The sequence below is a fragment of the Malaclemys terrapin genome, chromosome 2 (genome assembly GCF_027887155.1).
Source record: "Malaclemys terrapin pileata isolate rMalTer1 chromosome 2, rMalTer1.hap1, whole genome shotgun sequence".
Classification (NCBI taxonomy): Eukaryota; Metazoa; Chordata; order Testudines; family Emydidae; genus Malaclemys; species Malaclemys terrapin.
Window position 1 is genome coordinate 279019468 of NC_071506.1, and position 27383 is coordinate 279046850.

Here is a 27383-nt window from a genome sequence, read left to right on the forward strand (position 1 = left end):
CTTGACAGTGTCCCTTTAAGACCACACTGGATTAAGAAAAATTATTATGACTTGACACAAAATGACAATGGGTTAGACAAAACGGTTCTCTAGTTATTATGGCAGCTAGTAAGGGTTGTAGTATTCACCAGGCTCTTTACAAGATTTAAGAAATGAAACGTATTTACCATTTTTTAAAAATAACATACAGTAACACAAACATGAAAGCTTTTGTTCTCTTTGCAAGAAATAAATTAACTCTAGTTATACAGGGCATTATTTTTACTCATGAAGAAAACGCTCAAAATTCTATTAGGGCTACAATGTAAATTGAATGCAAATAAATCCTTAATACCCTTCTAGCCTAAAAAGTCTGTAGCATTTAGCCAAGGCATTTCAAGTAGAAAGGCCTGAATCACCATGTTGTTTATGACACTCAGTAAACATAAACAAATAATATATTCAGGGTCTAAAATTCAAGATGACCCCAGGCTAAAACCCCAGACATGGAACCATCCCCCATTCGTGAACTTTGGGGACATTCAAAGTCCAAACTCAGCTTCAGATCCAAATTTGCAAATGCCCCAATTTACATCATGAGCCCTGGTCTGGATACCCCCACAATTTGTAGTGTCTGAATTTTGTATCTTGGACCCATCTCTGTTTAGAACACCAAGAGATATAGAATTGAGAAGAGCTTCATTTTTTGGTCTGGGCAACATTTGTGTCTAACATCCATGGGACATTTCCCAAACTCAACCCAAACCTACCATGACCTCCAGCACTTTGGGTTTGCGTGCTGACTTCATGAACTATCACCGGATGCCTATTTTCTGTATCTGAAGCTGTGGACTCAAGAACACCAAAGCCACCAGCCTTTCCTCTCATGCTTGGAGGAAGAGTCACATGCAGTGATGTAGAATCCACGAGTTTCTTCAGGGCCATCCTTATTTCCTTATCTGCACGTTCAAGTGAGGCCCGGACAGAAGTCTCCAGCTCTGACTGTGGTGAGACCTCTCCTACAGACAAGAAGAATAGCTTTTCTCTCTTCAGAATAAAAAGAAAAGTTCAGTATCGATCGATCCACAATGCAATTCAGAGCAAACATTTGCATTCAAGTTTCCCCCTCCCCCTTCTGCAGTAGAGAGCTAATGTGCAAATGTTTATTTCCAGAAAGACGGAGTTTAGCTAGATTTCACAATGAATGTCCAGGAGACTCTGCTCATTCTGCTGCCAATGGCTCAACACACTATGTACACTCACATCTTCTCACCAGATGCGACGGACTTTAGGTGATACATAGTGGTGGAGGTGACCAAACTGCTGACTCAACCTAGGGAGGATGAGTGAGAGGAAAAACACATGGTGTTAAGTTCATCAGATCAACAGAAGGAACCCTGGTTTGACCTCCTGTGCTAACGTGGTGTTTTGTGCAACAAAACTGAAGTTATTATTTTAAATGAAAGCTCTACCACTTGTTTCTTGCATGGAGAGAAAGGAGGAGTGAATGGGTTACAGGATGACTTGTGCATTGGGAGAGGAGAGGAAGGAGAGAGGGTTTGTGTCAATGTTACCCCATCACACTCAGAGGGGCATGGCTGGGGAGCATGTGGAACTGTCCCCAATACAATATTTTTGATTATTTCTTAGCTTGTGATATCATATTTTATGTTACCATTTGCCTCAGGGAAATCCAAGAGGAGAAGTGGGCTTTGCACTAAGGGACATCTGAGAGTTATTTTAATTTATTTTTATTAGTTTTGTTTCTAAAGCAACATGCCTGTGCAGCACACTGCAGTGGCTGGGCAGTACCAAGGGGCAGCATAGGACTTAAGGGAGGCTCTGTGGTGGAGCAGTCCTTCAGAATGAAATCATAGAATATCAGGGTTGGAAGGGACCTCAGGAGATCATCTAGTCCAACCCCCTGCTCAAAGCAGGACCAATCCCCAATTAAATCATCCAACAGATTTTTGCCCCATATCCCTAAGTGGCCCCCTCAAGGATTGAACTCACAACCCTGGGCTTAGTAGGCCAATGCTCAAACCTCTGAGCAATGTAGAAATTTAGAACCCGAGTCCCTCTATTGCTGGTGGCTGGTCTACTAGATTATTTGCTCAGTGGCAGCAGAGTACGGAGGAAGACATGGTGCCTGGCTCAAGGAGGTATAAATAGGCAGAAGGTATAAATCTCCGAAAATAGCCAATATTTATCTCATTAATTTAAACTGGTTCTCAAGCCCAAGGCTCAGTCTCTGAGCAACAGCTAAGTACATAGTGGAGTTTCCCTTCACAGTCACAGCACAATCAGACGAGCTGTACAAGTGTTTGCAAGGTGTAAAAAAAGGGACAGGCTCTTCCGCCCCCCAGGGATCTGCCAGAGGTCGGTCAATGAATCCAGGAGAAGGCTGGACACCGTGTCTGCAATTTGACCCCCATTTTGTAAGGCACACTGGGATGTCTCAAGTGTAAAATGAACAATGCAAACCAAATGATTATTTACTCCATGTTAAGGTTGCCTAACTGTCTTTATTAGAGCCATCCATTTTCAGTTGCTCATAACTTTGTTATTCTAAATATACTTCCCACCTTAAAATAGAATTTAAAAAAATTCTATTCCTATGAAACTGGTGCGCCGGTGAAAAAGAGTAATTTACAGGCATGCCAGGCACCAATCCTGATTGGTCACTACACAATGTAGACCCTACAAAGAAAGATCTATAAATGACGGAAGGGCCGATCCTACAAGCCCACTGGAGTCAATGTGTAAGGACTGCTTTCAGGTCAGGGTGAGAGAAAGAGAGAGAGTGGGATCATGCATGAAGTAGGAAATATGACTACTAGTTTTATCGGACCAGCAAATATTTTTACCAATAAATATGACTCCTGCGGAATGGAGAAAAAATTAACTGTGTTAAAAGCAAGATGGTCATATCACCAGTATCAATAGCTCTTTACCGCTAATGGACTGTACCAAGTGTCTACCTCCATACAGAATCCCCACTGGAAAACATCATTTTCTTCAGTCTATCTTTTCCTGTGAAGTTCTCCAAGCTTCATTCACGGGGAGTTCCAGCCTCAAAAATGGTTTTATTTCCCCCAGCCCATGAATTCAGTTGTTTTTAGTATTGCTCAGGAGTGCGGACATGTTATTTTTTATTCGCAGAAGAAGAAACACTAGCTTTTGTTCTGATTCTGCTCCCTTCCCCTTTTACAGGAAATCACTAGGGCAACATGAACTTTACACACAAACCTAAGGGGGAAAAAAAGGCAGGTCCCACCTTGGGTCAGCCCTCTTTGACGGTGTCGCCTCTTAATTTCTTTTTAATTTTCTTCATGTGAGTATAGTGGTGATGAAAGGTGCTAGACCTGCAGACTTGGAGACTGAAGCCCTCTGTTTATCCACAGGACAGTCAAGCTTCCCTCGATTGCATACCATACTGCCCCGCCTGTGTGCGTTAATACTGATCTGGAAGCACTATTTCTGAGATTACCTACCAATTAGCGTAATGTTGGTTTCAGCACCCACCTGAAAGTGAACTGTTATGAAATGAGTGGAATATACTTAGTGGTGAACACTGTCCCTTTAGGAGAAAATTTACTCCGATTTAAGTAGGATTAATTTCACAGGGATAATTAAACATGATCAGACATAAACAATGGACACTGTAGACAAAATATACCCAATTCTTCAGCAGCACAAGCTTAAATCTTCTTACCTCACTGCCGTGTAGCTCGAGGGATAGCTTGAGCGTTGTCCCTAACTCAACTTCAATGAACACCCAAAGTGTCTAGCTCCAGTTAAATGGTGCTTTACACTTAAGCTAGCTGGCCTAAGATATTGCTTCAATCATGAGAGCTGCTGACTAGTAATGCAGTGGGAACTCATCTACTCTGTGTTGCTAATACAAACACTCTGCGCAGCGAGAGTGTTCTGCAGTGTGACTGCTCTCACTTGAGAGAGGCTGACCAAGAGAGTTCACCCTAGTGCACGTAACCAGAGTTAACAACGCAGTGAAGACAAACTCTTAGTGCACCCTCTATTTCCCGCTTGTAAAACCCTGAACTATTTATTGTAAACCTTAAACCTGATGTGTCCCTTTCAGTGCACTGTACATTTAACCTGATAAGGAACGGCAGTAGCTCAAACATGTTGAAGTTCAAATTCAACTCAGAGAAGCCCCCAAGATGCTGACACAAAGTTCCCAAAAATTCTTCACTTCACAAAACTGGGTGGAAATCTCCCTAAAACAGGCTCTCTCACAATACTTCAGCACTTTTGCAACTCAAGTGCAGTAGCCCTGAAATACACAGAGGTGAAAGTAAGCCGGTCCGGTCCGGCGTACCGGCAAGAGCTGGTACGCTGTGCCAGACTGGGCCGGCTTCCCTGGTGGTGATTTAAAAGGCCCGGAGCTCCGGCTGCTGCGGGGAGGCCTGGGCCCTTTAAAGTGCCGCCCAAGCCCCACTGCCGGAGCCCCGGGCCCTTTAAATCACCGCCGGAGCCCTGCTGCCACGGGGTAGCTGCGGCAGGGCTCCTGCAGTGATTTAAAGGGCCCGGAGCTCCGTGGTGGCTGGCACCCCGGGTCCTTTAATTCGCCCCTGAACCCAGGGGCTCCCAGCCACCTCTGCAGCTGGTAGCTCTGGGGTGATTTAAAGGTCCTGGGGCTCCCAGCCACAGCCGGAGCCCCAGAGCCTTTAAATGTTGAAAGGCCCCGCCTCCTCCAGTTGAGGCCACGCCCCCACTCAGGACTCCAGCGTATGGGTAAGTCCTTTAAGTTACTTTCACCCCTGGAAATACAGGAGTGCAGTTGGGGTCCCAACTAACTCCCATTGATGTTTATGGACTCTCATTAACTTCAAGAGAGAACCAGTTACCATGAAGAAACAAAAACACAGAAGTGAGATCAATGATAGCTGATGCAAGACATTTATTGATATGCACTAGAGCATCTAATAACATATCTTGACTTATATTTATTTTAGTTTTTTGTCTCTCAAACAAACTGAAGTTTCCACCTTTTTCACACCCTTTTGCCTGTGGGAATGGCAGTAAAACATTCTTTGTGTTAATTTTAATACAGTGTTATGTTTTCATCTACAGGAAATAAACTCCCACACGTATCCTTAGTTATCTACAAATTTTAAATCACTTACAAGCATACTTTTTAACCTCTAGGAAAATACTTTGAAAATAAACGTAAAGGACTTTTTAATTTTTTTTTCATTTTTTAAAAATAGAGTACCGTGATAGGATTTTTAATTCCTTTTTTACTTATATTTTTTGTTTAAATTTCCAAAGAAAATGTAAACAGATGTTAGTTACTTTTGGTTGATCAACAGAAATATAAGTATTTCTTTGCTACAACCATTTGAAATGCAACTTTATTTAATTAAAAAAGTGATTACTAAGCAAAAACCAGGTCAAGAGAAAATTAATAACTCCACATTTCATTGTATATCTTGACAGACCTAGATCTATTTTATTTCTGCTTAAAGATGGCTATGGGCTAAATTCTTTTCACAGCTGCATCTGTGTACGTTTGACTTCAGTGGAGTTATTGTGGATTTACATCAGAGTAACTGAGATCAGAATATGGCCCAATCAAATAGAAATATTTTCAGTTCAGACATATTTCCTCCCCTTGTATGTCTGTTAGTCTCCAATGTACAATAGTGCAATATTTCTCATAAGTGAAGAACTAATATATAGCTAGTGTATAGCTTAATTATAAAATATACAGTATAAACCAATGAGGTGTTATTGAAAAAATGATAGTACCATAAAAGAGGTTTTATTTCTTTCACCACCTATAGTCACTGAGAAATTTTCAAACTTCAAAAATTTAATGCACGTTTGTGTACAAAATATACCCTTTAGATACTGAAATGAAAAAGAACATTAAATTACTGAATTACTTTTAGCCATCACATGTTCCAGGTTCAGCTCTTTAAACAAGGATTGTAATTTTTGTGACGGCACCTTTTTAAAGTTAGACGTACCTTTTCTTAGCCAGTGCTCTGCAGAACACTGGATCAAGTTTTACATTATCTAGTTAGGTAACATCAAGACTGAAAACATTGGCATGTGATGTTCTAAGAGAAAACTCACTTAATCCTCTTTAAGAGGATTAGCAAGCAAATTGTCTCTTAGCATTCTTCTAACATCCTGGTCTGCACCATCCAGATAAAAAGTATTGGTTTTTTTTCTAGCAACATTACCATGCGACTCAGCTTACATAAGGTTTTGTTTCTTTTTCTCATATCTTCTGTCACAGACAATGTCAGACATGCAGGGCCAATTCCTGGTCCTACTGGTATGTCTACACTGCATTTAAAAACTAGTGGCTGGCCCGGGACAGCTGATTCAGGTTTGTGGGGCTCAGGCTAACCAGCTGTTTAACTGTGGTGTCGATATTCAGGCTCTGGCTGGAGCCCGGGTTCTACAAGTCTGTGAGGGGCCCAGAGCCAGGGCAAGCCCGAACGTCTACACTGCAGTTAAACAGCTGCTGAGCCCGAACCCTGAGTCAGCTGGCACAGGCCAGGGGTGGCTTTCTAATTGCAGTGTAGACATATCCATTGAGAACAATGGCAAACTTTAACTGACTTCAAGTGGGACAAGAACTTAGCTCTAAAAACTCAGTCTGATCAAGGGACTGAGCACCTTCTGAAAGTGCTAGGCAACATCAGTTTTCACTGAAGCTAGTGAGAGCTGAGGGTGCTCAACACCTCTCAGAGGCACTCAGCACCTTGCAGAATTATACCCTTACTGGATTAGCTACCATCATGCATTTGAGATCTCTGTGTCAAAGCTCTAGAGAAACACACCGGTCTATGATAAAGGGTGACATCTACAACATAGCTAGACCAAAGTGACTACAGTATAATGGTACATCTTGCATTGGCAGTGTATTCAAATGGCCTAGTACATTAAAAAACCCATAAAAAACTTGAAGCACAAACCCCCAAATTTTCTGTCAGATGTATTCTTTAAACAGTTGTTTCTTGAAGAGGGTTTTAATTGTATTAGTACTCCTGCAATTTTGATATGGTTCATAGGTAAATTTTCATTAGCAGATTAGGAAACTTTAATCACTAATGGCGAAATTTAACCATTAATATGTACAGGAGACATAATTAACCATTCTACTCACACAGTAATTGTTCATTTATGAAATAATTTATTTGTGGTTCTACACATGTTTTTAATCTGGATTATAGATATTGCATTAACTTGTCCATTCCTTTAATCAATACTCTTAAGTGTAGATCATGCAAACCTCTATCATCATTTAGATGATTTATAGCGTTACTGCACTTGAATAAAGAATGCAGAACCATAGAAACGCATACATCTTAAAAGATTAACAAAAAGTAGTTGATGAACAATGATGGCCTTTTTAATAAAGGTGGAACGCAGTTGTACTCAAGGGGTGAGACTGGGCTCTGCTGAAGTCAATGGGAGTTTTGCCATTGACTTTGGTAGGGTCAGAATTTCATCCAAAATGTTTCCGCCATCTCTTAAGTCATAAGTCAGTAGTGTTGCCTAATAAGTGTAGTACCTTCTATAGGTTTCACTCTCTGGAAAATATATAATCATCATTTAAACCGACTGCATATTCTAAAAAGTTTATGAACACATTTTTGGTAGAGCTAATTTGTCCCATCAGCATTTAGTAAAAGTAAAACAGTGCAAACTATTTTGCTGTCTGTCTGGCATGTACAGTGACAGAAGATATGCTTCAATGAAACTACCCTCCCTTCTCTTGATTGCTGGAAGGCATTGCCAAGCTGAGATTCCTTAAATGTCTCACCACTGAGTGACTTCGCCTTCTGAGAGCTGAAGTAATTTTTAAACTCTCGAAGAAAAATGGGCTTATTTATATTTTTGTCACAAGTAGGAGAGGCAGGTCACCCTAAGTCTATTGAACCTGCCTCTCCCCACTTCTCTATGGAATGATATGCTTTCACCAGGAACAATCATAAACTGAACTGATAGAAGTGTTCCCTTTAAGACTGGAAAAGCTCTACATATCACGGTCTATACGTTTTCCTTCAGGTATTTTTCTTTTAGGTGTTGCCCTATAATTCTCACCACCAATCTCACCCGCCCTAGAATGTTTTTGTTTGTTTATGTATTTTTTTTATTTGATTTTAAGAATGTTGCTTGTATCTGCTCAGCTCTGGGAGGGGTCTTCCGTGCTGATGTGCAACATAACAGGCTCGCCGATCGTTCCATAGCTGAGGGTTCTTGTGGAAACTTCAGTTTTAAAGCTGGACTGTCCGTTGTCCGCTGAGAGCTGGACTCCGGTACAGAAAGACGGTTTCAGTTGGAAGGAAGGTCCAGGTGAGGCTGCTGCCGCTGCTGCATGCACACCAGGTGCGGCTGCTGCAGTGCATGTCTCACTCACATGGAAAGAAATGTTAGACGGACCCACGGACTGCACTCCTCTTACTCTGGATGCGGACATGAACATTCCTTCAGGATGATGCTCCTTGAACTTGCTGAAAAAGCTTTGCCTGGGTTTAGGAACAACAGGTCTCCCGAGATTTAGCAACACCGGCTTCCCCACCGTCGGTTCATTAATTTCTGTCTGGAGCACAGAGATCTCACAGGGTTTGTCTTCTGCGTAGTTCTGATCATCACATCCATAGGTCTCACCTTCCTCAGGAAAGTAATCTTCAAGGTCTTCCAGAGTTAGCACTTTTCCATTGTGGGTCAGGATTTTGGGGTCTCGGTTGCCAATGTCATCCGTCTTTAGCTCCTCTGGCTCATCAATTATAACATTATCTTCCTCTGGAAAATCCTCATCTTGTACTGTATCAGGTACGCCCCCTTCAGCAGTCCAAGACTTATCTAACTCATCAGCTTCTTCCTTCACCCCTCTGCTCATCGGTGAAGGTGGAAGGTCAGGCTCGCCTGCATCAGCTGTCTCCAAGCTAAAGACAAAGGGTTCACCCACACAGGCAAGTAGTGGGGAAGTAGCTTCTGAAACATCATCATTGCTTGCTTCCTGCATGCAGCTCTTTCCGTCAGTCCCATAGTCAATGAATGAACTACTTCCTAACTGTTCAGACCCACACTGAGAACTTATGTCTTCTTCACTGTTGACTGGAGCTCCTTCCTGGTCTGCTCCATATGCAAGGGTCGGGATGTCGACATCTGAAAGACTGTCTCTAGGCAGGGAAGACTTGTCCTGCTCCACTAATTTATTGTTGGAATTGTTTGTGTTTGGGTCATCTTCAGAGGAACGCCTAGGTCTTGGGCCAGGCATAGTGAATGTCAGTACTCCTGAGTCATCTTTTTCTGGCTTTGCCGGGGAAGCTCCTCTTTTCTTCGTAGGTTTGGGTGATTTTTTCACCTTGAATTCAATTATTTCCTCCACTTCGACCCATTTGGGTTTTTGTTCTTCCACCTTGGTTTCTACGACAAAAGCTCTAGCTGCCGCTCCTTGTCTGTCCTCTGGCTCTGTCACAAAGAGCGTAGGGATGACAGTCTTCCGCGTGGCCTCCGGCTCATGCCTATGTGTAGGTTGCCTGACCTTTGTCACATAAACTGGCTCTGGGGTCAGCACCTCTGATCTTGGAGAGCGGGAGAGAGAGTAACCTGAAGGAGGACGGGCGGGAGACATCTTTCGCTTTTGCCTTGGGGTCTTCACCACAGTGGTTATTGTTTCCTCTCTGATGACAAAAATGGTTGAAATGGAGTTTGCGTGAAGCCAAAAATCGTTCTGGGATCCACACTCCCTCAGCACACACCCATTGTGGACAAAGCCATCAAGGTGGGGTTAGTTTTGTGAGCACCCAATTTTGTGAGCATTTAAGTTTCAGAGGGACACACACATACTCAACTCACTTTCAGAATCAGGTTTTCTGTCAAGAGAGCTCTGCACTGTCCCATCCAAATGGTTTCCAAATCCATTCACACTTGCAATGCAAAGAAGCATGTTGAGTATGTCCAGCTAAGGAGCTCTCTTTTAGATGCCTGCTATATTGCATGCTGCTTCACTGACTAGTATCAATGATTTTCTTAGAACAGTAACAGTGTTACTTTGCAGTCATATAGCAGTATCATCCAAAGATCCCAAAGACACTCAAAGAGTTCAACCCATTCCCCCTGATCCAGTCTCCTTGGGTGAAATCCTGGAGCCAGTGAAGTCAATGACAAAAATCCCATTGACTTCAACAGGGTCAGGAATTCACCTCTTGTTTATAAACATATTCTCTCTTTTTGTAGCTTAAAATGAATGGTCACAAAGAAAGGGTTTGTTTACCTATCAATCAAGAGCATGGATCACAGACCTGCATTTTCACACACACAAAAGCAGTGTTACAAGATCATTAAGCACATGGGGGAAGCCAAGGAAAGGAAAGACAGTTGAAATATTTCCTGAAGAAGCTATTCATGCCAAGACATTAGTATTCCCTCTTGCCATAAGAGTGTGTGCATTTATTTTTCTCTTTATTTTCACAGTAAAAATGATGATGGGCTAGCATACTGCGCGGAACCTAATCCTACCCTCAGTGTGAGTTTTACCTAAGTAGTACGGGATCGGGCCCATAATGCATGTTCACTATTTCTCAGAATAATTCTACTGGCTTTGCTGTAGGTATGGTGAGGTACCCAGAACAACAGGGACTCCTGCACATTGAGGTCTATATTATATGCACTTGGATACATACACACTGATGTCAATGGGATGCACCTATCCCAGGGCAGAATTTGACCTCAAACATGCTGCAGTACAGATTGGGATAAATATCAGCTTCCCCAGACTTCTCCAACAAAGCAATCCTTTTCCCCTGACTTTTTCCTGTAGCCGTAACATTGAAAAAGCCACATGCAAAAATGTACATTTCAAATAGCACGACAGCCTGGGTTTAAAGAGTCTCTGCCCCAAATTTAGAGGTGGCTGGTCCGGGGAAACAGGAGAGGCAAAGCCAAGTTTGTTTTTCATTGAGATACAGCCTCTAGCATCAAGCGCAGAGCCAGAGGCCGAAAGGGAAGCAACTGAAAGATAAATAAAGAGGACTGGACCCAGGAAGGAATGAGTATGAATTCATATTTTCAGCCTCACTCCCCAGCTCCACATGGCAGTTCCACGCCTCAGTCTATAGCAAGATGGGCCTGCCGTCCCAAATTTATGCATTAACTTGCTCTGTGTTGGTAAAGTTTGAACATTGCCATCCTCATAGATACATACTTAGGGCATGACTCATCTCCCATTGAAGACTTCATTAAGCATTGAGTCAAGCCCTCAGAGGTTTAACTCAGTATTCTCTGTAGAATTTACTTATCGGGACCTTAGTCATCAGTTTACTGAATGGCATTTTGTGCTTGTTGAATAATATTTAACGAAGTGTATTACTGCTGGAGAGAATTAAAAGACAATTTAAAAAGGCGAGAACTAGAACAAGATTGCTGACATCACCAGATGACCGAGAAGAAATCCAAAACCAAATGCTTTGTCCTTCTGTCTGCTGATTTACTGCAGCAGAGGCTCACAGAGGTAAAAGCTTTAAACTGTTGCATGGCCTGACCCCGGGCAATCCCTGGAAGAGCAACAAGGACTCATTCTTGTGGGCTACTTCTGAATGTGGTATCTAAAACTGTGTCTTGGATAATCTCTAGCTAACCCACTGGTATTTTACATACGGCACATGACAATTTGGTCCGGACAGTAATGCTAGGGGTTCTGCTCTTTGCAGAAGTAAAACTTTTTCGCCACTGCCCAAAGAACCCAATCTAGCTGCCACTGAGGTCAAAGGAAAACAGCAAAAGGCAGCACCTCTTCCCCACTTTACCCTGGTCTGCCTAGTGGCTATTTAGTTTGAAAACTCTTAGGTGCCCGGACCTGTTGTCTTACTCACCTCCATGGAGCCATTGGTACTCAATGTGCTATATAAATGACTAGAAGATTATAAGAATAGACAAGAATGATAAAACAAGTAAAAGATGGCATTCAGCTGTTGTTTATATGTATATTTCAGTTGTTGTTTCATACGCGCTCATCATAATTTAACAAGGGTACAAAGAATTCAATTATTAGTATCTGCTTTCATGGCCAAGCCATGAACTTGCTTCTAACAATGTCATGTCTCATGTGATTGAGCCAGATTCTGCCTTCTCAAACTCATGTGCAATTTCCATTGACATCAGTGGGATCTGTGCTCATATATCTGAAGGAAGAATTCGGCCCAGACTGAGTCTAAATGCGAGTGTTCCTGCTTTTTGAGAGGGATGGAAACATTTTTCAGGTTGTTACATTTTATAACGCTAAATACCAAGAAATCGGATGGGATGGGAATGAACACACTTGCACAGCCAATAAACACAGGCTTGTTATTGGATCATGCAGAGGCAGCAAGTCAAAACATGACTGTTAAAAAAAAAAAGCACTTACATGATGATGGTTTTCTTGGGCACTTTAGTCTCTTGTTCAGTGACTACAAAGAAAACAGTATGAACAGCATGGGGTTAAAGAAAGGCAAAAGCTGAAATGATTAAATTAACTTTGTTAAGTTAATCAAGAGAAACTTGAATGATAAAACACATGTATCATCCCCATCCATGCTTTCTGTGGTTATCTGCAGTGTTATCCTTAGCGTCTCTGATCGGTACTGGGGATTCCCAATGTTGCCTATGCAAGGAATGGTTTTGAGCTGATGTGGATTCTTATGGAGACAATGTTCTAAAACAAAAGGAACTGTTTTTTCCACCTTGATATCCTGGCATTTGTCTTTGGAAAAATCAAAACTTCTGCAAGTTACCACGTGAGAGATCAAAATATGTCTCTCTAGGGAATATTCAGCAGAGCTGGAATCCTTTAACCTATGATTGTCATGTTTCTGGAAAACATCTGTGTATTGTTTCTGGAGTTTCCCGGACTAAATAATCAGTCAGTTTTCAGGCTTCTGCAAAGTGGATTCAAGATCCAAGCTTATCAAAATGAAAAAAAAATAATTATAGAAAACTAGCACAAAAAAGCTCCCCAAAATGAGAGTCCATCTATATGCCTACAGTATGCATATGTCTGGTCCATCCATGCATATTAACTCTGTATCGCTCTCTATCTATGCCCCCATAATATAAAATACTGCTTTAGAGGTGCAACATAAAGATTTCAGAAAGGATGGAGTAATCGAAGATTTTTTTAAGTTAGAGATTTAATAAAAAAGGAAAAGCAAAGAGGTGTAACATTTCAAAAGCTAATAGAGATTTTCATCATTTTCTCTACCAATCTGTTGGTACAGCATCATGACACCATATGAACTAGACTGTATTTAATGCACTCAGAACTGCTGACTACAAGTGGGATTTTGCAAAACAAGACTCCAAGCCCCAGTCTTTGTTCAGTGACAAGTTAGTGAGCTTCTAAAAGGCCAAGTTTTTCTTTGAATTATATTTCCAGCAACCAGCTTCATAAAGCAAATAAGCTCCAGTATTATTATTATTTAGTTTGTATAATTAAAAAAATACTTTAAAAGTGAACTGCAAAATTTTCGTCGTTGTTTTTGAAAGAAAGCCTTTTATTGTCCCAAGTCATTACCTGTACAGTAACAGTGGCTGCTGTACAAAAGTTACCAAGAGTTACTACACAGCAATAGCTGAGATATCACAGATAGTTCCTGGTCAAAATACAGGGGCGAAAAATCTAATCTCTGATACATCTTTTAGCAAATCCTGATTCTTTAAATGGTCACCAACATATCTATAGACTAAAAAATTCAAAATATATTTAAATTATAAGACAAGATATCTGAAATTTAATTTCACCTTCACTTAATGTACAAGGGCCCTATACTGCCATTGAGCTAAGCATGGAAATCCTATTGAGGTAAATGAGAATTTTGTACAGAAGTTGATGTCAATATTCCATGTTTTCTCTGCTGGAGTGCTAGTTTCACAAATGCCTAAATAAAAAAAGAGCAGATGGCTGTTCCGTGCTGTCTTCCAGTTTCTGTTAGGCAAACACAGCCGGTCGGATTCTGCTTTCAGTGACGCTATGTAAATCTAGATTTTTTTCATTAATGTCAATGGAGTTACACTATATTTACACTGGTTTAAATGAGACCAGTTTTGGACTAGAATCTAGAATTTAGACTATAGCTATTAAATATAGGAAGAAATTATTTTCAAATGTTTTGTCTTCAAAATTAAATAAAATTTTAAGCCTAGATATATATTTCGTTAGTAACTTGAAAAACTTTTGAAACTATTTAAAATTTGCTTTACATGGAAGTTGGACTGGGCCCGTAAACAGTATTTTGCGTTTGCATCCAGGTTAGAAATGTTCATAGAATCATGAACCCTTTAAGTCAAGATTCCCAAACAGATAAACAATTTGGATATAACAAACTAATAGAAATACTCCTCCAGATGGGTTACTCCTGGTTTAAACCAAAGTAAGCAAATGAGAATCAGGTCCAATATATTTATGAAGATTAATTAGTGTGTAATAGATATACGATGTAAAGCAGGGGGGTTGGACTAGATGACCTCCTGAGGTCCCTTCCAACCCTGATATTCTATGATTCTATGATTCTAAATAAATATATTTTATGAGGTTCTTTTAACAGTTACTGTATGTTGAATACTAGTTGATTGTTAAAAATGTATGTAGTGAGTATCCAAAATTGTCTAACAGAAAAGAACTGTATCAAATGTTCAGTTAGGAAATATCAATAAATATGTGTCATTAGTAACTGGTATTTTATTGAACTGCACCTTATTAAACCTAAATAAATACACTGCCAAACCTAAATGCACTGTTCTCTGTCCTTGCACACAATTCCCATGATCAATGTCTGATCTTGCACTCCCTTCCAACTGACAACAGTCCTGGTCGTTCTGCATGCAGAACTCCCAACTGGTGTCAATGGAGATTCTGTATACAAAAGTTCTGCAGAACTGGGCACAAGAGCGCCAATCATAAAATGGGGTATATGGGCCCTAAATATTTAAATTAAAACTTTAATTTAGTGCATGGCAGTTTATATAGACTCTCCGAGGTATGATAGATTTGAAGCAATCCCGTATGAAAGATAGAACCACATGAAAGTAGGATGAGGGAATTCGGGAACATTCCTGCATCAGTACTATTTGTAGGATTTATCATTTCAACTTTTTTGTAGCATTTTAGAAAAACAGCTTTGCAAAGCAGGAGATCCTGATAAGCAGATTAACAGCTCTAAGCATTAGGTTCAGCCAACGATTCTACGTTTTTGTTAATACGTTAAACCAACAGCTCACACATTATGAAAGGATTATAAGAATGCGTTTGAAGGCAAATAGAACCCTCATAACTTTGAGATCCATAAAAGATGATTTCCAATGTGATTTTTATTACAATCTGTAAATTCAACCTTGTCCCCCTCTGAAAACCATAATATTCCATTGCGCAGGATGCACTGAGCATGTATATCAAGGAAGATGATTACTGAATTTTCTTGATCCTTGGTGCTAATTTTACCAGTTAATACACAATGTTATTGGTTGTTTTTTTGTTTTTTACAAATGTACCATCAACTGTTGAATCTAATTACACTGCAGACAATTCACGGACAGAACAGAATTTTCTAAACTGCTTTGTATGAAATACAAATATTCTACTTTTTCTCTAAAGAAAAACTGGGGTTGGAAAAGTAAAGTTATAGCTTTAGAAGCCTTTACTTGGAAACAATACTGTGTGTTTGCTATGATTGAGATGCTCTTATGCATGGCACAATAAATAATATATGGAGATATACCTATCTCATAGAACTGGAAGGAACCCCAAAAGGTCATCAAGTCCAGCCCCCTGCCTTCACTAGCAGGACCAAGTACTGATTTTGCCCCAGATCCCTAAGTGGCCCCCTCAAGGACTGAACTCTCAACCCTGGGTTTAGCAGGCCAATGCTCAAACCACTGAGCTATCCCTCCCCATGACACATTGCCAGCCCGAAACTAAAAATAAACATCAATAATAACAGTAAATTAATAATAAGAGAACAATGAAAAAAATAATAATATCATGACCTTCATTCTAAAAATGGAACTATTAAAAAGTCTAGGGAGCAAACCCACACTCTCTAGCTCTTTGGCAGGACAATGGGAAAAACAGAACTAAAAATACTTTGTACTTCTCCAGCTATCTTGCCTTTGAGAATCTCAGAACACTTAACATTATTCTGTGAGACAGGTATTACCAGGCAAACTGAGGCACAGAGTGATTAAGTAACTTGCCAAAGGTCTTACATGGAGCCAGTGGCAGAGGTAAGAATGGAACCCAGGAATCCAGATTCCCATTTCCCTGGTATAAACACGCTCCATCCCAGTGTTCACTCTTCTGCAAAATCTTGCTTATTTCCACTTGTGCTTATAATTATTCCTGCTAATAAAAAGCTTTCCATTTGTCATCTCCTAGTCTGTACCATGCCAGTCAGAGATGATGGGAATTCAATAACTTTCAGAAATGTTGCAGTTTTGTTTTTAAGTGTGAGGTGATTGCAAGTTAGTGAATCTGGGTTGAATAATTTGCTGTATTATGATGTTAAACATGAAAGCTAGAGCCATGGCAAATCAGCATGTCTTTAAAGATTTGCGACATCGAAATTAAGCAGCAAGGAGTTTGGTTGCAAAGCAGATATTCAACTTGAACTCACATAGAAAGGTTCTCTCTCTCTCTCTCTCTCTCTCTCATTTTAACCCTACAAATAATTGTGTGAAAGTCCTAAAATTCTTCCTGAATTTGGATTCCTGTTTTTAAATCAGTTCTCAGTTGACTTCAATGCAGTGGCCAGGTGTTAACTGAGGGCAGAATTTAACCCTACACATTGCAGGCTTGGTGCCTGGATTGCTAATTGTGCACAACAGGATTTACTCATTTAATACTGAGAGTAATAAACAATGTTTGGCTCAGTGAAATAAACAGAGGTAACAGTACAGAAAGGCAAGGGAAAAAAAAACAATGGCAACAAAAATCTCTGTGAGAGTCACAGGAAGAACTGGCAACAATCACACCATACAGCCAACTGCAAACAACTATTAAATAGGTAAAACTCTTAGAAACAGTGCTGGTGTGTGGGAATGGGCCAGGCCCAATGCCTTTTCTCCAGTGTAATAATATCACACTGTGATAGCTTATCTTCCTGCTGAAGTCACAAACAATAACTTTGCCACCAATATGCAGAATCATAAGGATTGAAAGAGATGGCTCTCATCAAGTCTGTCTGTCCTTCTGTTCTTTGCCAGGGGAGCCTGGCTTCCCAGCAGATATATCCAGATAGATTATTGGATGTTATACAACCAATAGTTCTTTCCTCACTTACACGTATTAGGCCAAATTAATCTTTGGTGCAACTCCATCGAATGCAATGAAGATATTACAGGGATGACTTTGGCTCATTTTAACATTTTGCTCTGGAAGGCCCCAACCCATCTTTCACTGACTAACTGGAGTTGGATTGGGGCCTTATTTCCTTCAACAATGCCGGTTTGAACCCAATAACCACTAGTCACAACCAGTATCTCTCCAGTTTAAACAATGAATTGTTTTATTTCACAGTACTCCTGGTGCTCCCAGGCAATTGCCGTGTTAGATTTCTTCAATCAACGCCACAAAACAATTACTTTTATAGGAACTATACACATGTATGATATAAAAACATGAGTAATTCCGAGATGAATTTAAATGCTTACAATGCTATAACTAAACAACACTTTTAATGCAGTTTTGCAATTCTTACTTTTTATTATAACATTTTCCTCTAATTTGCTTTAAATGTTAATAAATTGCAGTTTAGCCTCCTACAAGGTAAATGCACCAAGATATGCCACTCTGGTGGTGTTTTGTACATTTTTATCAGCATTCTGGGTTCAACACATTCGCTCCCTGAGTAGAGCATTTTAAGGAAACAGCACCCCTCCAGCTGATTAAATTATGGTACTGATTATCCCAATAAAGTTCTCCCCTGCAGTCCTCAATGATTTGATCACCATAATACAAGGCCACAAAGGAAGTGAGCATAAAGCAGAGGAAAATAATTATGTGCCTATGTATGAGATTACCTGGGTTTCTATAAGGTTCAGAAGTTTAGGGGAAATAATGAATAAATTCCAACTTTTCTAGGTCATTAGAAACATATAATGATTCCAAACAGGCTAAATAAATTATAGGCCTGGACACTAATCTGGGTAGCCTATGGTTTCTGACTCCCGACATTAACACTAGCTTCAAGGCAAAAGTAATTGTCGAGAGTACACTTTCTCCCAGTGATGGCCCGCATTGAAATCCTGAGTGCTGTCACTATTCAAATGCCAGTGATGTGAAAAAGTGCTCACTTACCTGTACAGTGACTCTTGTTCTTCGAGATGTGTTGGGCACATATACATTCCAATACATCCGTATGTGAGCCCAATGCACTCAAGCCAGAGACTTTTGCCAGCAGTACCACTAAGCAATGCATGCGGCCCTACTCTCGTGTGATCAGAGCAGAGAGCACAGAAGGCATACAGCTATCACCTCCCTCTCCATTACTTTGCACTGCCATGTATCTAACTCCTGAAGCAGCGGGGAAGGTCATGGAATGTATATGTGCACAACACATCTCGAAGAAGAACAGTTATTGTACAGGTGAGGAACAATTTTTTCTTCCCACGTGATTGTGCATGTATACATTGCCCGGGAGGTGACCCACCAGCAGTTTTCCTACAGATGGTGGGACTGCAGATTAACTGAAAAGAGACTGCAACGCCAAGTTGCCGATGCTGGTGTCCTCTCAGGAAGCCTGTGTAATAGCATGGTGTCTGGGGAAGGTATGTACCCATGATCACGTTGCTGCTTTGCACATCCCATATAAGAATGTTGCTTAAAAAGGCTGATGAAATGGAATGAGCCCCAGTGGAGCATAGTTATCCTTCGTGGAAGGGAGACCTTAGCAAGATCAAAGCAAAGCGTGATGCAGTCAGAAATCCAATGTGAGATACACTGAGCTGCAACTGATCTCCTTTGATTCTTTCACCGGAGGCTACAAAGATTCTGGGGCAGCATCTGAAACATTTGTATGGTCTATGTAAAATGCCCAAACCCTACAAACATCTAAGGCGTGACGCTTTTCTTCAGCCTTGAAAGAATGAGGTTTCGGGAAGAATAATGGGAAATGAATAATCTGATTAAAGTAGAAGGTTGACACCACCTTTGGCATAAACGTAGGGTACAGCCTACGGGAAACTTTATCTTCGTGGAAAACTGTGAGAGGAGGGTCAACTAAGAGTGCTAGAAGCACTGAGACTCTCTTAGTAAGAGGTAATTGCTAACAAGAATGCTGTTTTCACTGATAATAGTGACAGGGGATGATGTTGCCAGAGGTTCAAAGGGGGGGACCCATTAAATGGGTCAGAACTAGATTCAGATCCCACGAAGGTACCAGATCGGACATGATAAGGTGCACATTAACAACACCCTTTAGAAATCTGGAAGCCAAGAGATGCAAAAAGATAGAAAAGTCTTCCGCTACAAGGTGTACTGCAGAGACAGATGCCAGATGGACTCTCAATGAACTAACTGAAAGGTCAGAAAATTTTAGATGCAGTAGGTAGTCCAGTATGTGTCTAACCACTGTGAGATTCTGCCCAGATCAAAAACCTTTTCCATTTCACTGCATAGGTCACTCAGGTGGAATCCATTCTGCGGCTTACCAAGATCGCTTGGACATCTCGGGAGCATAATCTCTCCTGATTACTCAACCGGAGATCATCCATGCGGTGAGGCGGAGAGATTGCGAGTTGGATACAGAGACATTGGTTTTGAGACAGGAGATCCTCAATAAGGGGTAAAGTTATGAGTGACCGAATGGAGAGTCGGTGTAGGTACATGAACCAGTATTATCTTGGCCAGGCCGGCACTACAAAAATTATGGTTGTCTTGTCTCTTTTTAGTTTCCTGATCACCCTCAAAATGAGAAGGACTGGAGGCAATGCATACAGTAGATGGCTCGACCAGGGAAGAAGGAAGGCATCCATGACAGGGCCCAGGCTGTGGCCTGCTCTGAGGTAGAACTTCCTGCACTTGTTGTTCAGGCTGGTCTATTACTGAGTATTCCAGACAGGGACGCCCCGTTAGCTGGGGTTGGGTTTGTAAGAAAAGGTTCCTGACCAGCTGTGGCTACGAGGGAGACAAGGTCCCCATTTTCAGGGGCTGCTCATTTCTCTGGCCACGGGCAGTGTGTCGTCCTCAAGAGACAGTAGGATCCAGGAGGATGACCCCAGGTGGCGAGTTTCTTGCCTTCCTCCCATGTTTCTCTCTCTCTTCTCTAGTGCTTATCTGCAACAAGGATTACAGCCCTGCATACAGGGGGGCTGGAACAATTTTTATAGTGGGGGTGCTGAGAGCCATTGAACCAAACTGTAAACCTTGTAAACTGTAAATCACTTCAAGCCGCCAGGGGGTGCGGCAGGACCCCCAGCACTCCTAGTTCCAGCTTTTATGCCTGCATATGGCACATTATTTGAATCCTGGGGATTTCTCCATATTAAACCCCCAAATGAAAGAACTGTCTAATAAACTAAACTATACTAAACTGCCTTAAGCCTAAACTATCATTAGAACCATACACATTTAGAGAAATCTCTTTCTAGAAATCGGCTAACTGAACTAAAGAGCCACAGGGAACTCCCAACTCTTGCCACAGAAGGAACTGAGAAGGAGGCAGCGGCCATGCCCCTTTTATGCCCTCAGCTCTGAACATGACGGAAGCAGGGGGCATGTGCCCTCTGGTGGTACTGCTGGCAAAAGTCTCCATCTTGAGTGCACTGGATGCACAGACAGCTACAGTGGAATGTATCTATGCACAATCACTCGAAGGAGAAAATAAATTACGTAACTGCTTGCAAACCTCCGACATTCAGTGCTGCCTAAGTGCAGTTATGAAGGGTGTAGTTTGTATTCTTTACATATTTCTAGTAGAAATAATTCAAAGAACAAGATAACTTAGGACAGCAGCCCTCTTAAGAAATGAAGAGAAAGACCTCTCCACTGGAGTTCTTACCAACTTAAGTTAAATAAACAAACAAACCAAAAACACTCCTAAAAAAGGAATGAATTCCATGAACATGTGATGTTTAATATCAATGTATCACTTGCTAACAGGTAAATTAACACCTATTCACACATGTGCTTGGAAACCCAGCTGATCCATCAGATGTATTTCTTTGACAATTCCACATATTCTCATGTGTCCTTTTAGGAGGCCACTGTATTTCTGCTGAGCTTTAGTTATTGAGCCCTGTCTTTCCTCGGAGTAGCTCATATCACATTCTGCCTCTAGACTGAAACACCACTATTGCTACTTCAAATGGAAAGAATAAAAAAATCACCAGATTTAGTGGCAGCAAAATAAACCCCTGGCTTGCTCCTCCTTTGCCATTTAATGTATCCCATAAACATTATATGATAAGATAATTCATTGATTTCATCGGTTTGGAAATCAACTAATTGCGTGATGGGTATACATGATCTGCAGTATACGCATACACGCATAGATGGACATACAGACACATGTACGCTGACAATCAACATGAATAAGACTGTATGATAAGATGGCAAATATATTCAATCCTCAAGAAGATGACTTTAGGGTAATTCAATGTTATACTTACAGAGCTGGCAAAGGGTCATACCTTCTATAGTAATGGCTTGGTCTCCCCTCTTCTCCTGGGCCAATAATGCTGCACTCTGATGGCAAAGATCCGCTCCACTCCTTGCTGTGCCTAATCTGTTCATCAGCTAACAAGAATCAAGCAATACACAGTAAAATGTAGGATAATTTTATACAGTCAATCCCCACTTTACCCTGCTGCAGACAAGGCCATATGTGCAATTCAGGACTGCATAAATGGCTCAACTGAATCCAAGGGGCAAGATTCAAGTAACTTCAACAGAAGTTAGCTGAATCCGGCAGTAGAAGAATCTGGCCCTCGGGAAATATGCTTATGAAGCAGATCCCTTGAGTGTGCACATCTCAAATCAGTGCAATTTATGTTACTACTTTACTACTAAGGATTTACTACTGACTTACTACAAAAAATGAAGTGCAATTTCTTTTTTCAAGTAACTGAAATTGCCTGCCCCAACCTATATGATTTGATTTTCTTAGTTACTTCCTACTAAGCTTTTGAAATAAAAGGGAATTTCAATGGTTGCCCTTTCGGCTGAAGCCCAAAAGTGCTCTTTCTTGTCTGGATGTTTGTCTGGAGTGGGGAGGATCTCTTTAATTTAGTGATGGGCCCAAAGCAAATCTCCACATCAGAACATCTGAACGTTGCCTGGGGTAGATTTGGAATCTAAACTGATTTCCAAACTGCCTCATATTTATATTATTTGATGACCCGAAATCTCAGATCAGTGTATCCCCAAACAGTTGGGCCCATCCCTCCTTTATTTTGAGCTTCTTGGTATGTTGTGTGTAACACTTCAGATACAATAACACAGTCAAAAATCTGTCCTCAGAGAGAAGAAATTTTTACATTATGATGAGCCAAACAGCAGCGGTTGAAATCTGTTTGAACTTACTTCACATTCATAGTGTCCCATGTCCTCCTTAGAAGCATTTTTGATCACCAAGACTAACACGCCACTCCGTGGCTCACTGAAAGTCTGGTATTTATTGATGTCTGTCAGCGGGGCATCATCTTTATACCACCTGTGCATGGAAAATAGTGAGTCTAAGGCAAAATGTGACATTTCAATGAGTCACTCGCCCATCAACCCCGTGGGCAGAGCAACGCACTCCCAGGAGGGAGATACAAGTTTAGGTCCCAGCTGGGCCTCACGCTTTCTGCATTTTTCAGGGATGTGAATCACTGTGAAGGGAGCTCACTCATCCCCTGTGGAAAAACAGAGTCTTACGTTGTTCTCAGGAAACGTGTCAAGCCAATGCATAGAGCAGCACTGCCAGTCTTCAGAGGATGCTGTACTGAGCTTTCTGCTGCTAGAGAGAATGTCATGATGGACTGCCCAGAACACTTGGTTGGTGAAGTGAATGCATGCTGGGTGACGATAGTTAAAGGAACCCCAAAATATACATCAGCACATTACAATGGATAGAGTCCTATATCAATTATTATTTGCAGGTTTTTCTCTCTCACACAATAAATTGCTACAATAAATTGCATGAGGAAACCACCCAAACATTTGGTTTCTGTCAAGAAATAACTTCAAAAACTGACCTGATCTGAGGATAAGGTGCTCCTTCAATGGTGCAGGTAAACTGAGCATCTTCGTCTTCAACATAATAAGCATTTCTAACCTTGTTCACAAACCTCGGCGGCACTAGAAAATGAGAATAAACTTAAGAAACACGACAGCAATCCAAACATACAACACAGGTCTGTGGCCTGACTGGATCACTGCCATTGGTAGCAGAGCGCAACCAACAAAGAGATCTGACTTTCTGATTCACTATTCCTGAGCTCTCAGAGGGCGCGTCAAAGAGGACACGCCAGGACTGTAATGCAGAACTGCCTGTGTGTTTTAATGCACATACCTAGTATATTATACAGCAGGGAAGTGGTGAATAGCACTTTAAAACAATGTATCTGTACAGGACTTTACCTTGAACAAGGATCTTTCCTAGTGTACTGGCGTTACCAGCCGGACTGGTGGCAAAGCACATGTACTGTCCTGAGTCAATACCCATCAGAGTATCCAGGATCAATGTGCAGGAACCATCAGGATCTTCTATGATAATGTGATGGGGATCCATCTCCACTGGTTTGCCATCTTAAAAATAAAAGAAAGAAAAATCCCTCATTAAACGCAGCATCAGTTTAGTACCAGTTTACAGCCTCTGTTTGGGAACTGCACCCTTTTCTTCCACTTTGGACCCTGGCTATCCCCAGGACTGGGAAAGGCATGGATGTAGGGGGCTTAGAGCTGTGTTTGCCTCTCTAAAAACAGCTGCACATTGCATAAGGTCAGAGTAGCTTCCTTCTCTGCAATGCACCCTGAGAACACAGCCGAGGAGAAATTGTATCCACCATGAGCTAAATCCTGATCTCAATGGGCACTGCAGGTGCTCATCACCTGTCATGCTTTGTCCTCATGTAAACACGAAAACTCTCCCGAAGTCTGTCCTGTGTGGTGAAGGATCTCGTTGATTATGGTGTGTTGTAAAAGGAAAAGACTTAAATGCAGTGAGAGGCACGTGAAACAGCTTTGTATCGGGTGTGAACTTTCAGCAAAGATGTTTTCACTGCAAGTAAAAACTGTAATTATAGTAAAAACAATATCAGTACTCACACCTTCTTGTCAACTGTTTGAAATGGGCCACCTTGATTACATTGGCCTCATTAGCACTACAAAAGTGATTTTTTCTCCCTTGGTATTCATCCCTTCTTGTCAACTGTTGAGAATAGCCCACTTCCACCTTAATTGAATTGGCTCGTTAGCACTGACCCCCCCACTCGGTACGACAACTCCCATCTTTTCATGAGCTGTGTATTTATACCTGCCTCTGTATTTTCCACTCCATGCATCTGATGAAGTGGGCTTTAGCCCACGAAAGCTTATGCCCAAATAAATTTGTTAGTCTCTAAGGGTAGGTCTACACTTACCTCCAGGTCCGGCGGTAAGCAATCGATCTTCTGGGATCGATTTATCGCGTCTTGTCTAGACGTGATAAATCGATCCCAGAAGTGTTCGCCGTCGACGCTGGTACTCCAGCGCGGCGAGAGGAGTACGCGGCATCGACGGGGAAGCCTGCCTGCCGCGTCTGGATCCGCAGTAAGTTTGAATTAAGGTACTTCGAATTCAGCTACGTGATTAACGTAGCTGAATTTGCGTACCTTAGTTCGAAGTGGGGGGTTAGTGTGGACCAGGCCTAAGGTGCCACAAGGACTCCTTGTTGTTTTTGCTGATACAGACTAACATGGCAACCCCTCTGAAACCTGTAATTATAATGTTGCTGGGAAAACATGTGATTCAGTTAAATGATCAGCTACCAAGAAGTTGGTATGGAGCAGCGTGAGTGCCGTGTAAACTAGGAGTATTTATCTCATGACAACACGATGCCGACGATACCTTTATACCAAGCAACTGCTGGTTTAGGAGCTCCTGTTACTTTGCAAGCCAATTTGACAGTTTCGCCCAGCTCAGCTGTACAGTCAGCCAGTTCTTCCTCAAAATTCGGAGGAACTGAAAGAAAAGAGATTTATTAGGCATTTTTAGTGGTTCTGTCCAAAGAATGACTAATGCAATGAAGAAAAAGGACACATAGGACGGCTGAATTTTGCAAACCTTAAAGTTTCAACATGGGATACCTGAAATGGAGAGTTTATTAACCAACAGGTTCTAATGACTTCATGGTGTTACAAATTGTTTGTGGATAAACAGAGCTCACCATGTGTTGGCTAGTGATTTTAGACCTGGGGGACAGGAATGCTGAGTTTTATCCCTCGTTCTGACTCACTCTATAGCCTTGGCAGTTTCTTGGGCCAAGATTTTCAAAACTGACTAGTGGTTCTGGGCACTTCCATTTTTGGCTGCCCAATGTGAGACACCTTAAAGGATCCTGTTTTTCAGAAAATGCTGAGCACCCAAAATGTATTCTTGCTTCTTTCCACACTAGTTTATTCTGCACTGAGTACTGTTAAAACACTTTAAGTTTTGACCTTTATGTATATCAAGAAGTTGTATACAAATAATTTGGAAGTCTCACTTTATAAGAACAGGTTATTGGTAAAAGTTAAAATACACAGCCTTGTTTTCGGTGCAAATGTAGTAGAAATAGAAGCCAAATTTTCTTAGGCTCTATCTGTAATATATGCAAGTGTAGGTGCACATTCAGTAGTTTACTGAATATGCTATAAGCCCGTTGCATGCAACTACCTCTTTGCACCTGTGAATGCAATCTGGGCACTTGGGATCGAATTCAAAGCCCACTGAAATCAAAGGGAGTCTTTCCATTGACATCAATAGGCTTTGGAACAGGTTCTGATTCTGTTCCCATTGACATCATTATCAAAATACCCACAGATTTGAATGGTGCGTGTTTGGGCCCTTTTCACCAAATTTTGTTCTTGGTGAACTGCCTATAACCCCTTTGAAATCAACAGCAGGGGCTGGTTGGGATCAAGTGTCCCAGATATATTTCTATTGCTAACTTTTAGTCTTTGTTATAGAGGTTTTAGCAGCTGTGTTCCCCCACCCAGCATAAAAGTTCTCTTGATTTCTATGGGACTGTTAAACTGTGCTGGAGAATCATAGAAATATAGGGCTGGAAGGGACCTCGAGGGGTCATCTAGCCCACCACCTCCTCCCCTCCCCCCCCCCACCCCGTCGTGAGGTAAGACCAAGTACACCTAGACCATCCCTGACATGTGTGTGTCTAACCTGCTCTTGGAAACCTCAGGTGACAGAGATTCCACAAACTCCCCTGGAAGCCTATTCCAGAGCTTAACTACCCCTAGAGTTAGAAAGAGTTTCCTAATATCTAACATAAATCTTATTTGTTGCAGATCAAACCCCTTTGACTTGTCCTACTTTCAGTGGGCATACAGAACAACTGGTCACTGTCCTCTTTATAACATTCCTTAACATATTTGAAGACTGTTATCAGGTTACCCCCTCAAATCTTTTCTCTTTTGAATTTTATCTTGGTGATTTCAGACTAATTCTCCAATTTGTCAAGGTCATGTTGAATTCTAATCCTGTCCTCCAATGTGCTAGCAACCCCTTCCAATGTGGTGTCATGTGCAAATTTGATAAGCATACTCTGCACTCCATTATCAAGTCATTAATGAAAATACTGAATAGCACTGGACCCAGGACTGACCCCTGCGGCACCCACTAGATATAGCCTCCCAGTTTGACAGCAAATCATTGATAACTACTCTTTGCATATGTTTTTTCAACCAGCTCTGCACCCACTTCATAATAGTTTCATCCCATCTTTACTTCGGAGAATGTCATGTGGGAATGTGTCAAAAGCCTTACTAAAATCAAGATATATCATGTCCACAGCTTCCCCCCATCTACTAGGCCAGTAACCCCGCCAAGGAAGAAAATTAGGTTGGTTTGGCAGGATATGATCTTCACAAATCCATGTTGGCTATGACTTATTACCCTGTTATCCTCTAAGTGCTTTCAAATTGATTATTTAATAATTTGTTCCAATATCTTTCCAGGTATCAAAGTTAGGCTGACGGTTCTATAATTCCCCAGGTCCTTTTTGTTCCCCTTTTTAAAGATAGGTACTAGGTTTGCCCTTCTTCAGTCATCTGGGACCTCACTCATCTTCCATGAGTTCTCAAAAGATAATTTCCAATGGTTCTGAGGTTGCTTCAGCTGGTTCTTTACATACCCTAGGGTGCATTTCATTTTGCTCTGCTGAGCTGGATACATCTAACTTATCTAAATATTCTTTACTCTTTCT

The 27383-nt window shown here is 41.3% G+C and overlaps 1 protein-coding gene across 3 annotated transcripts in view; it reads right to left on the minus strand.

Annotated features, from left to right (window-relative positions):
* The window catches only part of OBSCN (obscurin, cytoskeletal calmodulin and titin-interacting RhoGEF), a 308809-nt gene that overhangs the window by 41591 nt on the left and 239835 nt on the right, over positions 1 to 27383 (minus strand). For all 3 annotated transcript variants that reach the window (XM_054016662.1, XM_054016661.1, XM_054016659.1), the window contains 6 exons: positions 25031 to 25144; positions 23564 to 23731; positions 23179 to 23281; positions 22523 to 22652; positions 21631 to 21736; positions 750 to 998 (listed from right to left, as the gene is read on the minus strand). In XM_054016662.1, coding sequence (XP_053872637.1) covers positions 750 to 998; positions 21631 to 21736; positions 22523 to 22652; positions 23179 to 23281; positions 23564 to 23731; positions 25031 to 25144 — 870 coding nt within the window. The remainder of the gene's footprint in view (positions 1 to 749; positions 999 to 21630; positions 21737 to 22522; positions 22653 to 23178; positions 23282 to 23563; positions 23732 to 25030; positions 25145 to 27383) is intronic.